At 41.0% G+C, this 13,251-nt stretch overlaps 2 protein-coding genes across 3 annotated transcripts in view; one reads left to right on the top strand and one right to left on the bottom strand.

The window, feature by feature from the left end:
* The window catches only part of LOC126559496 (ribosomal protein 63, mitochondrial), a 278,118-nt gene that overhangs the window by 210,925 nt on the left and 53,942 nt on the right, over positions 1 to 13,251 (top strand). The window lies entirely within an intron of this gene.
* LOC126557138 (protein Skeletor, isoforms B/C-like) overlaps positions 1 to 13,251 on the bottom strand; it is a 41,967-nt gene that overhangs the window by 2,354 nt on the left and 26,362 nt on the right. Inside the window, exons 4-8 of one of the 2 annotated variants that reach the window (XM_050212812.1) lie at positions 8,108 to 8,219; positions 2,587 to 3,006; positions 2,474 to 2,494; positions 1,955 to 2,306; positions 1,394 to 1,880 (exon numbers count right to left, since the gene is read on the bottom strand). In XM_050212812.1, the coding sequence (XP_050068769.1) occupies positions 1,394 to 1,880; positions 1,955 to 2,306; positions 2,474 to 2,494; positions 2,587 to 3,006; positions 8,108 to 8,219 (1,392 nt within the window). The remainder of the gene's footprint in view (positions 1 to 1,393; positions 1,881 to 1,954; positions 2,307 to 2,473; positions 2,495 to 2,586; positions 3,007 to 8,107; positions 8,220 to 13,251) is intronic. The other variant, XM_050212813.1, reaches the window with a different exon arrangement.

Below are 13,251 nucleotides of genomic sequence, written 5' to 3'. Positions count from 1 at the left end.
CTGTGGGTGAAAGAATGGCGAAAAAGTTAGCTCATTGCGTTTTGCGGCCACCGGAGATTGCAAATTGATTCGGCACTAGTCGGACTCGTTTGCCTACTCAGAACGAGGCAATTGCCAAGTGGCATGGGTATTGCATTGCGGTTAATCAGGATGCATTCATTCCTCTTCTTTCATTACAGACCAAAAAAAAAAAAAAAAGTGTGTGAAAAGGGGAGCATACATATCGAGTAAAAGAGAATGAGCTATGCAGGAAGGCTTGTATTTTATTAAACTTTTCCTTCATTTCATATTTGTTAGACCGTTAGGTTCTTTTTGCGCGATGATAAACCACGCACCAAACGCAGCCTGTTCAGTAGGGTGCAGATAAAAGATAAAACAAGTCGCTTGAATGTAACAAAAAACTGAACTTTAAGTTATTTTCATATTCTACATGATGTGTAGCAGTAGATTGGTATCGCTTGGAGTTTGTGGTTAATGCAGACAATCTTTTATGTGGCTAATGTCCATTTGCGGGCTTTTAAAAAGGAGTACCCGTGCTGCTTGATGTAACCCGAGAGAGATGACGATGAAGTTTGGTCGTGTTGGGATTAGGTGAATCTCAAAGTTGCTCTCTGCTACGTAAGAGACCATCTATGTTTGACGGTAAACGAATGGGTGCCTAACCCATGTTATGAACACATTTTTCAACAGAATTACTTCATTTAATGTGAGATTGAGGTTTAAGATGGGAACAATATTAAAATCCTTCAAAAAATGCTTTTTTGTTTTGCAATAGGGCTGCTAAAGATTGTATTACTTCCAGAACAAAACATTGCAGTGCCTCTGATGGCAATGTTTCCAAAATTTCGAATGCATTTTACTGGCTATTGCAGTCTCTATAAAGAGATTCATAGTTGTAGAATAAGTGTGTCACATCTTTACACCACTTGAAGTTAAAAAATTCATATTTTGAGGATCCGCCAGATCAATCTAAAAATTCGTGCACTTGGAATCAGACAAAATTTTGAGCTCCTAATGAATAGCTTTTAGTCGAAACTTCATAACACATCAACCATCAGAGTGAAGGAAAGCAACCATTAAAATATTCATTTCGTCAACATACGTCTAAATACTTAACTAGATGTGTGTCACGAGGGAATCCTACTACAACGCACTGCGTCGAGGACGACCATTATCGGTTGTGACCATTTTTGCAGACCACAAAAATTTGATAAATATTATCTTTAGCTGTTGCATAAATCTTGGTATTCCTATAACAATATTCTCATTCATTTTTAACAACGCTCGATTGGACGACTAGTTACTCGATCAAGTTTGGACAGAAACTGGTCAAAGATCTGGAGTAATGTCCCTTCCTTTCAACACAACCAAAACCGCGAATTGTGGTACTTACTTGGCCGGTTGCGCCGTATCGTCACCGCCCTCGACAATGAACGTGTACGTCTGTCCTCGTTCGACGTAAATTTCCGGAATCAGCAAATCATTCATGTACCAGGCAATGCCCCACGACGGATGGCCGGTGATGGGGGTGTAGCCGCGCTTACCACCCGTCGGACCGATGCGGGCCGTGATTGTCTTCTCGCCTAGTATGGTAAGTGCTGGCCACGGTTGTGGCCCATCCTCATACCGGAAACTATCGAGCGCGTCTGTACAGGTGTGATCGTTTTTGGAGGCAAAATCAATCTGTATATCATCCACCGTCACTTCCGTGCCCGTATGCGAATGGGCGTTGGCTTCATCGCGCGAATTCAGCGGTCCGATCGCGGCAATTACCGATATTTGACGATCCAACGGATAGGCACGATCATTGACGGCTTCGTTCGTCTGGAGCAGTCGACGGTATTTGATCCGCGTTACACCATGACTGCGATCACCGGATACTGCAGGAAAATGGATTTAACCGTGACATGTAGTTAAGCTTCAACTTACGAGAAAATACTCCCATTATACTTACGTATCTCAACATCGTTTTTACCACCGATACGCTCATCCGGACACACGCCGAGCTTGCCATCGCACTGAGACAGCGAGGACATGTAGTAATCCTCGGCACGGAACCGACGCTGGCGACGATCGTAGAAAGCGACCACAACATCGGCACCAATCATCTGCGGATGTCCATGGCTGCCGGATATGCCGAACGCCATGTACTGTTCCTCCTCGATGCGGCCTACCAGCTCGATAATGATGTAATCGTCCATCACCTCCCACATGACGTTTAGTTTGCCGCGCAGCAGTTCCTTGCAGTTGACGTTGGCCGGTTTGCTTGTGGCTTGCGTTATTACCGTAGATGTGGTTGTGGTCGTCTGGAAGGTAATGTAGTGGAAATTGATCATACGAGAGAATTTAAAGAGCTTGCGGTAAGCTTTAATGAGGAGCTTAAAAGGAATTTTATTGAAATTAATTCGCGGCTAAGTAAAACAAATCAAGAATTGCTGGATTATGGTTGAATAGAATAGTATTGGCTATTTACCGGCTTGTACCACCATGGCGGCTTGTTTAGTGAAGAAAGAATGATCAAATAGAACGTTTTCATGAAGCAATGCTTTGCTAAATGTGTGATGATGAAATTAGAACGCCACTTACCGCTATCTTTGTCTGTCCGAGTGCCGGCGGCACGTCCAAATCCTTCGGGATGTAAACGTGTCCAAAGTTGTGCCGATACTCAACGCACCACACTGCCAACCAATCGATATCGTACACGGTCAGGTTGCCCGGCAGCTGAATTTCGATGTCCTCGCCCTGATAGCCACGCAGCGGTTCCAGCGATCCGATCTCGTTCGGTACCTTCGTGCCCATGATGTTTGGCTCGGAACCATTTCCGACCCAAAAGTACGCATCCGGACCGGCACCGTCGTAGTGAAGGTTAGGAATGTAGAACGTTTTCGCGTCCAGGATGCTGATGTTGCTGGAACGAAGCCCGTGCGCTAGACGCTTGAACTCGGGCAGAACGCGTGGTTTCGGGACGTCCAGTCCGGGTGGGATGAAGATTTCTCCAAAATCGACCTGTTGACGTGAGCAGAGTAGAAACGGAGATTGTGAAAATGATGCGATGCTAATGATGAGCGCGTAGCAGACGGACAAAAGTGACTGCTTCTGACAAAATGCCACTTGATCCTGAGGGTGAGAGTCCTGCCGTTTTCCTACTAAATTAGGAGGTGGTTCGGCATGTGGCTGACGTTTATTGGGGCTGTCGTTTGCAATTGTTTGCTATGGCGATGGTAATTTTAATTGGATTGCCACTTGGTTTTTTTTTCTGATATTGAGTATGTTTAAATTTGATTCACTCTTCTTTGCTTTAAATGATTTAAAAGTCAGACAAGTGGTAGTCGTAGCACCAATGAGAGCAAAACAATATGCTTACGGGAGAAGACCCGAAGGCCGTTCTGAAGAAAAGTTGGAGAAAAATCGTCTAGAGAAATGACTAACGAGTCTGGAGAAATGGCTAATGAGTGTATAGTCGGTAAAATATAAAAGAAACAAACAAATGCCATTTTAATCGTGAGTTAAATAGAAATGCAACCCATCTAATAGTGGATCTCGAGTCCTTGGAATTAATCATCGATCTTAAAAAGGAAATCCAGATAGTTAAACGCTGTGCCATAGCTCCACTTTACTCTAAGCCTAGCATTGGAGAACTCGACTTTTTTCCGATCTAAATCCGGAGACGAGCAGCCGTCTACTTAATTGGCATTATAATATCGGGATGTCTTGGCCTGTCATTTCTAACCTATGGCGCTTTCCTTTACTTAATTCAACTTGTAGATTGATATTTTAAAAGTTTTACAATACGTTCGAGGCGACACGGTCCTGACGGAATTCGATATCCGATATTCTGATGTGTGCAGACTACTTACTCATAAAAAATGAACAAAATATTTAAAAAATACATGAAAAATGATAAAATTTCTCAAGCCGTATGTCAAATCAAACAATTGTATTTATGCTTTTATTTAAAGGTAGTTATTATTTTTCAGAATCGGTTTTCCCAGCTTGACTTATCTGATTATACATTTTTGGGAAATTATTGCAAACTTTTGCAATACATTCCACCACAATTGCCTTCTATCATTGTCCTTAAAGTATGTTTCAGGAATCGAATTTGTCTCAGTATTGTTGTTAAATTATTCATCTATTTTTCGCTACATTGCATAGAAATGTAACTTTTCAAATTTCCATTGAGCTTGCAAAAAACTGGGCTATTGTTTACTGCAGTCCAAAATATGCAAAAGTCAACTGGTTTTTAAATCATTTTTAAGCCTAGTTAGTAAAAAAATGATAGTTCAACCTTGGGTTGCAATAAATCGGCTTCAAATTTTAGCTTCAAAGTATTCGAATTTCTATTTGAGACACTTTATATGAAAAAGTTAACAACAGAGTTTGTAGATTTGGCTTATTTCAAACCCACAACTGAACCTTAGAATTTGTGGTGCAAATTCTTTTAGAAAAAGGATACCTGTATGCCTTGTTGTTGACAATTATTATTTGCTACCGTATCCAATCCTATCCATCCAGGACAAAAGCTAATCATCATGTGTTTGGCAAAGTGATTACACGGAGAGTTGTCGTAGGAATGGAATAAGGGATAAGAAGGGAGAGAAAGAGTGAAAGCGACCGACCGCGAGTGTACGAGTGGGAGATCATAGCAAGGAGCTGGTCGCAAGGATGGTTGCGATGGCAACTGGGCATTTAGGGTGGGCGAAGACGACCATAATGATGAAGAGGTGTTCACCGATACGGTGCGTTTGAGGCTGCTGTGCCGACGCACGCGCACAAGCGGAAGGACACAAGCTTGAACCCCGAAAGAAGCAGGACGTACCCGGTGCGTTTATCGAAATTATCAATCCATTTGTGCGTGTGCGGGCGTGTGTACGTCGGGAAACCAGGTACAGGTGCAGAAAACTGTGAGGCCTATTGCGATTTTCCGGCACTAAAACGATACACAGTCCCCCCTGGTGATGCTTTGTTTGTGGGTGGTGGTGAACGACCCACGCGTGTTTTTTTTTTTTTGCTAGACACAATCAATTGAAGAAATTACTACTTTCAATCCAGTTTCCGTAACGATGGTAACGCGAGCGATTAAAAAGCGACAGAAGCCCAGGGCCAGGGCCATATATGAGGCTTCTTTAACGGGAATTGTTAAATTTGAGGCATTGAAACAGATCAAAGGAGCTGGATACGAGTAGCAAGGACGAGAAAATGACAAGAAATTGACATTAGTGTTTGTGGATTTTGTCAAAAGTGTTGTTTTGTTAGTAGAAATTCATTTTTTTGTTGTTTTTTTGGCTCTGGCAGTGCAAGTAGTTTTTTTAAAGGGCTTTTTACAAGGCTCGTAATTATTTTTTAAAAATTTATTATCAAATATGACGGCACATCGTCTTGTCGCCACACAAGGCACGAACTTCTTAATAAAATTATTACACACAAATTACACAATTTTTACAAATATTTTTAGTCTGAAACAAAAAATAAGGGATGGATAATTAAATTAAAAAAATGGAGATGAGCTCTCCACACGGAGAGAGTAGTTTACTAGCAAAGATTTGCATAATTGGCATCATTAAATTTGTAACAATAAGTTCTCCTGTGGATACGGTATAGGAATATTTACTAGTATGTTCATTATCACATATACCAATATTCTTCCTTTAATTTTTCTTATAGTGAAGGTTTTTTTTGTATGTTTGTCCAACTATTAACCATGATTTGTTTGATTGATAAGCAATTTGAATGACTATCCACAGGAGAACATAACCTTTCTCATTCGATACCGTAAAACCATGTAGTGGGGGGAAATTCAGTTTAACTCAATATTGTTTTATGTTATGTGAATGGAACGAGTCCGCTGGAACTAGATCATACTCATTCTAGGACCCGTACCAGGACCAGTCTTTCACTATGGATAACCTTAAAAAGCCTAGTATAAAGTTGAGTTCTCCGGAATCAATTTATTGACATGGTCAGGTCAATGTGTGCTCAACGTGTGGTAAAGTGGTCGATAACTCGACACAAAGCATCTATCAGCGCTGTAATTTTTTCTATATCAATTTTAGTTACCAAATGCTATCAAATTGCTTTTGTTGATAGCATTAAAATTTTTATTTATTTATATTTATATTTATTAACCGAGAATGCCCGGGATAAGGCAAAGAATAAGGAGGAAATGCCTTATCAATATAATTGTTCTTTTTTTTTTCAACACAAGTGGTGTTGACAATACGGCACTGGACCGTCATATTCAATTGTAAATAAATAAATAAATATTTATATTTATCAGGCGCTACAACCGCTTTGCGGTCCTTGCCTGCCGCAGCAGAATCCGGAACCGCTCACGGTCCCGCGCCGTCGTCCGCCAATCCGTTATCCCGGCCTTAATGGCGGAAAATTCCACTCCATCCTTCCATCTCAATCTGGGCCTACCACACCTCCTCTGTCCTTGTGGACGGCCTAAAAGTACTTTTTGATCTGGGTCGTTCGATGCCATGCGTGTAACATGCGGAGCATGGCGAGCCTGATTCGCTGTACGACGGTGAGGTCGTCATACAGTTCATACAGGTCAACGAACCTTCTGAGCATCTTCCTCTCGAACGCGGCTATGAGGGATTCATCTGTTTTGGACAGGGTCCATGTCTCAGAGGAGTATGTGAGTACTGGGACTATAAAGGTATGATACAGTCCCAGCTTCGACCGTCGCGACAGGTTTTTTGAGATGAGATGTTTCCTTAGGCTGTAAACAGGTCGGCTTCAGGCGCTGTTTTCGGTGCTGACCTTTGACACGAGATAGGTGAAGTTTTGGACGACTTCAAATTTGCGACCATCTATCCGTACACGCAGTTCCGGAATTCTTAGTAGGGCCGCTGATGGCGTCACCATCAATTTGGTCTTTGCCTCGTTAATCTGCAATCCGAGGTTTTCTGCCGCCGGCTCGATCCTTTGGTAGGCCTCTGCTGCCTGCGAGAGCCGCAGACCAATGATGTCTATATCATCATCAGCGTATGCCAGGATCTGGGTTGACTTATAGAAGATGGATCCCGAAGTCTCCATCTCCGAGTCACGGATGGCCCTCTCTAGCCCCAAGTTGAATAGGAGCCCATCTCCCTGACGCAGACCTTTGGTGGTAGCAAAGGACCCTAAGAGTTTTCATTCCACCTGCACATGGCATGCTACGTTAATTCAAATTACTTAAGGTTATTTGGCCTGGTTGTAGAGGCGACAACAGAGCAGAGATCCTAACAACAACCGGTCCTGTTCAAATCCCATCTGGACCGTAGTGAGGACTGACTACCCAACTACTACGTAGCAACAAAAAGTCAAGTAAGCCAATGTATGGTCAGGATGACCTCAAAGGTCGTTAAGCCAAGAAGAATATACATTAAGCCAAGTCAACAACAATTATCGAGAGTTAGGAACACGGTTCTGAGAAGGCTCAATTGTTTAGTGATAGTTTTAAATTTCCATTAGTTTTGCTTTGCTTCCTTTCGAAAACGATTTAATTAGTTATTCTTCTTCTTTAGTTTAGTTAGTTATTCTACATAAATGTAGCAATGGTTCATGCGAAATATAATGAAAAATACCGCCTACTTGTGTGAAATGAAAATGAAGTATTGTTGCAATTATATATTTTATCATCAAAAGGTCCTTTAGAGGACTTTTAAGATTTAGAAAGATAAATGTCTACTTGGGTTTTCAAATATCGATTTTTTTATAAACTTTTTAAGAAGCGATAAAAAGGCTTCAGGAGTCGTTTTGTTCTGTTCATTGGTGTTCTGTCATGCTTGTTCACCACATTTTACCTCAAAATTTGTCTTCAACGAGTAGTTTTTTTAGTATTAAATTTCTATTTGATATAACTGAACTTATTGTCCATATAAAATGATGATTTAAAAAAAAAAACAAAATCCACAAAACTCACAAAGCTTTCATATCCTTTAAGCTGCTCCAGATGTATTTAAAAAAAGTTTTTTTATCCAACACACTACACAAAACTCAATTAAATTCATTACGAATTTTGAGGAGTGTTAATGAACGAATGTGTTAATGAGTGTGATAACTCTTTGAGCCTTCTATTATTTTATATAAAAATATGTTAATGCTATGCTTTACTTACCGTAAATCTGCGACACCAAACCGAAAGCCATCGTATGTCACGAATCCGCTTTCCCATCGGCAGCTTCAGGATAATGTCTGTGTTGTTATGCTGCTGCAGTACTGGTGGTTCTCTGCAAGTTGGAAAAAAGATAACAAACCAGACGCAAAACGGAATTAAAAGAGTTGAAAAAAAAAATACTAATCTTCTAAAGTTTTTACATCAAAAAATATTTACAAATAAATTGTATCGGTGGTAAAGGTTGAACAATTTTATTTGGTCAAACTCTGACATCAAATCGAGTCGAAATGAAATGATTATATCTGACCGATGAGGTTTGCATCGGGGGAAAAAAAAAAGTTAAAACAGTCTGCTATATCACCCCAGCCAGTTCCAGAGGGTTCGTGAACTGACACCCACCCACCTTTTCTATCCCTCTTCATCCCCCCCCCCCCCCCCCCATCTCCCCATGGTTCCCGCCCAGGAAAAAAACGTTATCTTCCATATTTATGCACGGTTTCCATTTTTATGCTGATGACGTTCGGACGAGATCACGAACAAACCCACTGAGCGTGATATGCGATTTGTTGTTTGCCCTTCGCACATATTTCCAGATCGTTTTGCCGACGGTTTTGTTTTTGTTTTGCGGAAAAATCGGATCACTTTCCACTGCTCCAATCGTTTGGCTTTTATTGCTGGCTCGAGTTTCGATTTTCCCCGACGTTTTTTTTTGTTGCTGTTGTTATTGTTTTGTTGGTGTTGGTGGTGTGTGTGTGTTTTTTCCTCCTCAAGATTCGCGTCAGACCCTCGGGTCAGGTTACAGACAGGCTGACATTGTGGTTATGAAAGCCGATACAAATTTCACAATAATACGTTCTGGCAATACGATCGGGAGCACTCTTTGGTCTTTGTTTTGTGTTTCTCTTCCAAACCTACCACCCCCCCCCCCCCCCCCCACCAATCATCACACTTCCCTCACGGGTTTGCGGTTTCGGTGTCTGATGTCGCATTCGGCCTTAATCGATCATTATTTAATGAGGTGTAATCTAAGATATATAATTCGTTATGCTTGTTTCCCGTGCAGATTGCCGTGCAGCCCCCCTGGAATTATGGTCGGCACGGCACGTTTGGGCATGCGAACAGAAACGTGAAAACTCATCGATGGGGGAATAGGGATGGAAAATCGGAAAACCGTACAGCCAGGACAGGGGAAGAAGGCAGGAAAAGAAGCAATCATTACTTTTGCCACTATCGCTTTTCATGCTGCCCACAACCCATGGGGCGGTGATTGGATGAATGTGGGTAGATGAAAGGGGGAACCGGGAAAAAGAGGATGGAAAAATTTTCTGCCGATTCGTACAAAACAGTCACAAAAAAGTGAACAGTGGCAATGTTTCAGATCACTCGGTTCGGTTCTAAAGTATTCCGTTTTTGGGTGTTTTGAACCGCTGGATAGGGTTGGATTCATTTCTGCTCTTATTTTTGTTTTACTTATTCCAAAAAAAAAACGAAAACCATTTAGACCATACTGTTCTGACCCGTTGTTTGTGGTGAAGTTTTCTTGTCCACAGTTTTTGCCCTTTACCCAAAGCAAACGGGATGGAGAATGAAACTTTGATGCGAAAAGTATGCACCGCACAGATTACGCGTATTGCGCCATATTGCACCACTGTTTTATGTGTGCGAATAGCGAGGGAAAAGTGAGCGAATCCTTCGGCTTCCGAGATTTGCCGAGATCGAGTGACAAACCAACCATGAAGTAAAGCGTGTCCTCACCAAGTCATCGCCCGCCCTAGCAATTCCCTCCACCGGTAAGACGTTCAGCTTTTCATGACTTTATGCGGCCGCTTCTCATCGTCGACTCCGTTGTCGACGGCGTATTCCTTGGATCTCGGTTTTGAGGTTAGAACTTCATCGCGAACCCCCGGGTTTTTGTTCTACGAGTGTGAATGTTGTGTGTTTGCGTTCACAGACCAGTTGTAACGGTTGTATGGCAGAGAGCGAAACAATGATTTCGCACGCATGTCCAACCGAGAAACACCGACACCGACACTGAGCGGAAAACTCTAAACCATTTCAGTACGGTTGCCGAAGTGCTATGTACGTTTTTGGGGGAGGAATTGGAGTTTTTTTGTTGTTGTTGTTGTGTGCCTTGCCTTTTTTCCATCTAGTTAAGCTACGTTGAAAGAATCACAGCATCATGCCGGGTAAGAAGGATGTGCCGTAAAGCGATGGGATGTGCAAGTAGATTTTCCAGCAATCTGTTCGTTATCCTTGCATGCATAGAACTGGGAAGAGACGGTGAAAGCTGGAACGGTGGAAGGACGTGCGATGAAAGAGCGATCCGTCCCCTCGGTTGAAACGCTCACCATCGTAGGTTTATTGTATTTTCCACGGGTAATATGCTTTGATGAATTCATATGCTGACGGTTCCGGATTTTCAGCAAACGCACTGCTGCACTTGAGAGGGGTTCCGTTGACATGGCATTGGCACGGTGGTCCGGGTGGTGGCGTCGGTCTAAATCCAGTGTGCCGATTGTTTGACGAGCATAATTTGATGAACGTAAAATGATTGGCAAAATCAAATGATAACCATGAAAACGGACGAGACGCATTTCAGCGAGGGCTTGTGCGCTGGGTTTTCGCTTATTTGCGTATTTACTAGTGTTTGGAGAGTAAACATGTTCAAAGGGTTGTTACATTGAATTACAATATTTTAATATTTGATATGAAAGATTTATCTTTACATATCGTTTGACAATTGTGTGTCAGCAGTAGATTGATGCTCTCAAACGAGTTAATGGCAGTTTTTCTTTCATAAAATGAAATAGAACTTGTATAATACAAGTTGACACATATTTGTAGTATAAATTATGATATAAATTAAATATATCCAAAAGATAGTCAATATTGAAGTATAGGAAAGTCATGAACTAAAAACGTGAGAGTGTTTCTATAAATAATGGAAAATTTGAATATTATGTTTACTTCGTATCATTTATTTTTGTTCACTTAACGACCTACTAGATCACGTCGACCATCGATTGGCTTACCAGTTTTTCTGGTAACTACGTAGAAGTTGGTTAGTCAGTCCTCACTACGCTTCAAAGGTACGGATGGAAATTGAATCCCGATCCTGCCGTGTGGAGACCAGCGACGCTGTCGCATTACCATCAGACGCCTCTTTTGCTATCGTTTGTCAGCACTAAACAAAAACACACTAGTGGCGTACATACTTTACATAAGATGTATGTTTATGTTTTTATTTTGGCAAGCAAGATTGTGCTAATTTTTGTGCACCTTGTAAAGTTGTTGATTTTTGACTAACAATACTAGGCGTCTCCATCGTCTAACTTGTAATTTTGGTTTGATACAATGAACGAATTCTTTGACCAAAAATATAGGGCTAAATTCTATCAAAAAGATTTCATGCTTTATTTTAAAAGTATGATTCAACAATTTGTTTAAAAATAAAAATTAGTAGCAAAATATTTATAACCCGTATTGTTGCTGATGCACCCATGTGCCGTATGTTACCAACGCGAGAAATGTTAATGGTAAACATGCGATCATCCAAAAAAGAAATAATAATCCTTAGACTGTTCATTGAAGTCGGAGGCATCCTCCGGTCTTCAATTTAGCCGAAATTACTTCATCAAGTCGGAAGCATCCTTCGGTCTTGAAAGTTTGAGCCCGAGGTATCCTCCCGTCTCAATTCGTTGAACATTGACAAACGCCTGGCTGAGCAACACGTATGATCATAAAAATTCAGCTAAATTCAGATCGGCGTTCAAACCCCACCCGGACCGTTCCCCGTAGTGAGGACTGGCTATCCATCTACGTGGTATCAGCAAGTCTAGCAGGTCATGCCAGATGTCTGGCATGACCTAGAAGATCGTTAAGCCAAGAAGAAGAAAAAGAGTAATCTTTTTCTTAATCCTAAGCCTCTATTCTTTAACGTAAAAATTGGCTAAAATACATTGGACGACGATGAAGACAAAACTATACAAGGTTATAGAATGGATCACACATTGTCAAACTGTATTGAGAGAACTTTTGGGTATTACCTATTACGCCTTGCGATTGATTGTCTTTACAAATAAATGTTTCAATTCTTTCAAATATTTCTGAGACTCAGCGTCCAAGGTCCGACGATATCAATTTGTCAAAAAGGAGTATTGTTTGCTTCGGGCACAAAAGACAATGGAAAAATGGACGAATCACTTTGACACCTGGTCAAAGCATGAAAATGATGAACATTTAGTCTTTTTTTATGCATCCGTTTTAAACCGGGTAGGATGGAAATTCTCATCCTCTATCTACTAGAAACTCAAAGATGCAATATGACGATGTGTTTCATTTTTAGGCAAAATATCTTTCCTACAATGTCCATTTCGAATAAACTACTCAAAACTTGGTGAAGCAGTACTCCTTTGTGTGCGGCTTGAAACCCTAAGCAGTTTCTTTCATTTTTTAAATTTTATCAATTTTTTTAGCTATCTTCTGGCTTGGATTGGAACGCTTCTGAATTTGGAATTGCATAGCGAACGCTACGAGCTTTTAGTTATAAAACATTGCAAACTTGCTTCTGTACTTAACACCTTTCATCACATCGTAAAAAGAGCCTGAAGGTGGCGGGTCACGTGTTCAACGAATATTTTAAAGTGAAGCGGTCTCTGGCAACTAAATATAAACTTATTTGCCACAGCAAAACCCAAGAGATCTTGTGGCCAATCACTACTGGCTTCCTTGGTTTGAATTTTCTCTTAGTTCGATAGCTAGGCTTCGGCCAAGCTGTATGAAAAAAGTGGATGGAAATCGATTAAACAGGGGTTCGATATGACTATAATCTTTTTTTTTTATATTGGTCCAAAAACAAAACTAATGTAAAGCAAACTCATTCAACTTATTTTGACACAAAGTATGTTGCTGTTATCGCAAATCGACCAGCCTCAATTTAACTCACATGACTCATCGTTTTGACATATTGAGCAATTTTCAAAACGTATCACAAAAAAAAAAACGAAAAACCATTGACAGTCTATGTCTACCAACGCGGCCTACAGGGAGCCACGAACATCTGTTAAAAAATGACTTCAATCCATTACCGGTTGATACGAACCCATTACTTTTTCCCTAACGTGAAACATGCACACGCACTAGCG

The sequence above is a fragment of the Anopheles maculipalpis genome, chromosome 2RL, assembly GCF_943734695.1.
Source record: "Anopheles maculipalpis chromosome 2RL, idAnoMacuDA_375_x, whole genome shotgun sequence".
In the NCBI taxonomy this organism is placed as follows: domain Eukaryota; kingdom Metazoa; phylum Arthropoda; class Insecta; order Diptera; family Culicidae; genus Anopheles; species Anopheles maculipalpis.
This window is presented reverse-complemented; position numbering and strand designations above follow the sequence as displayed.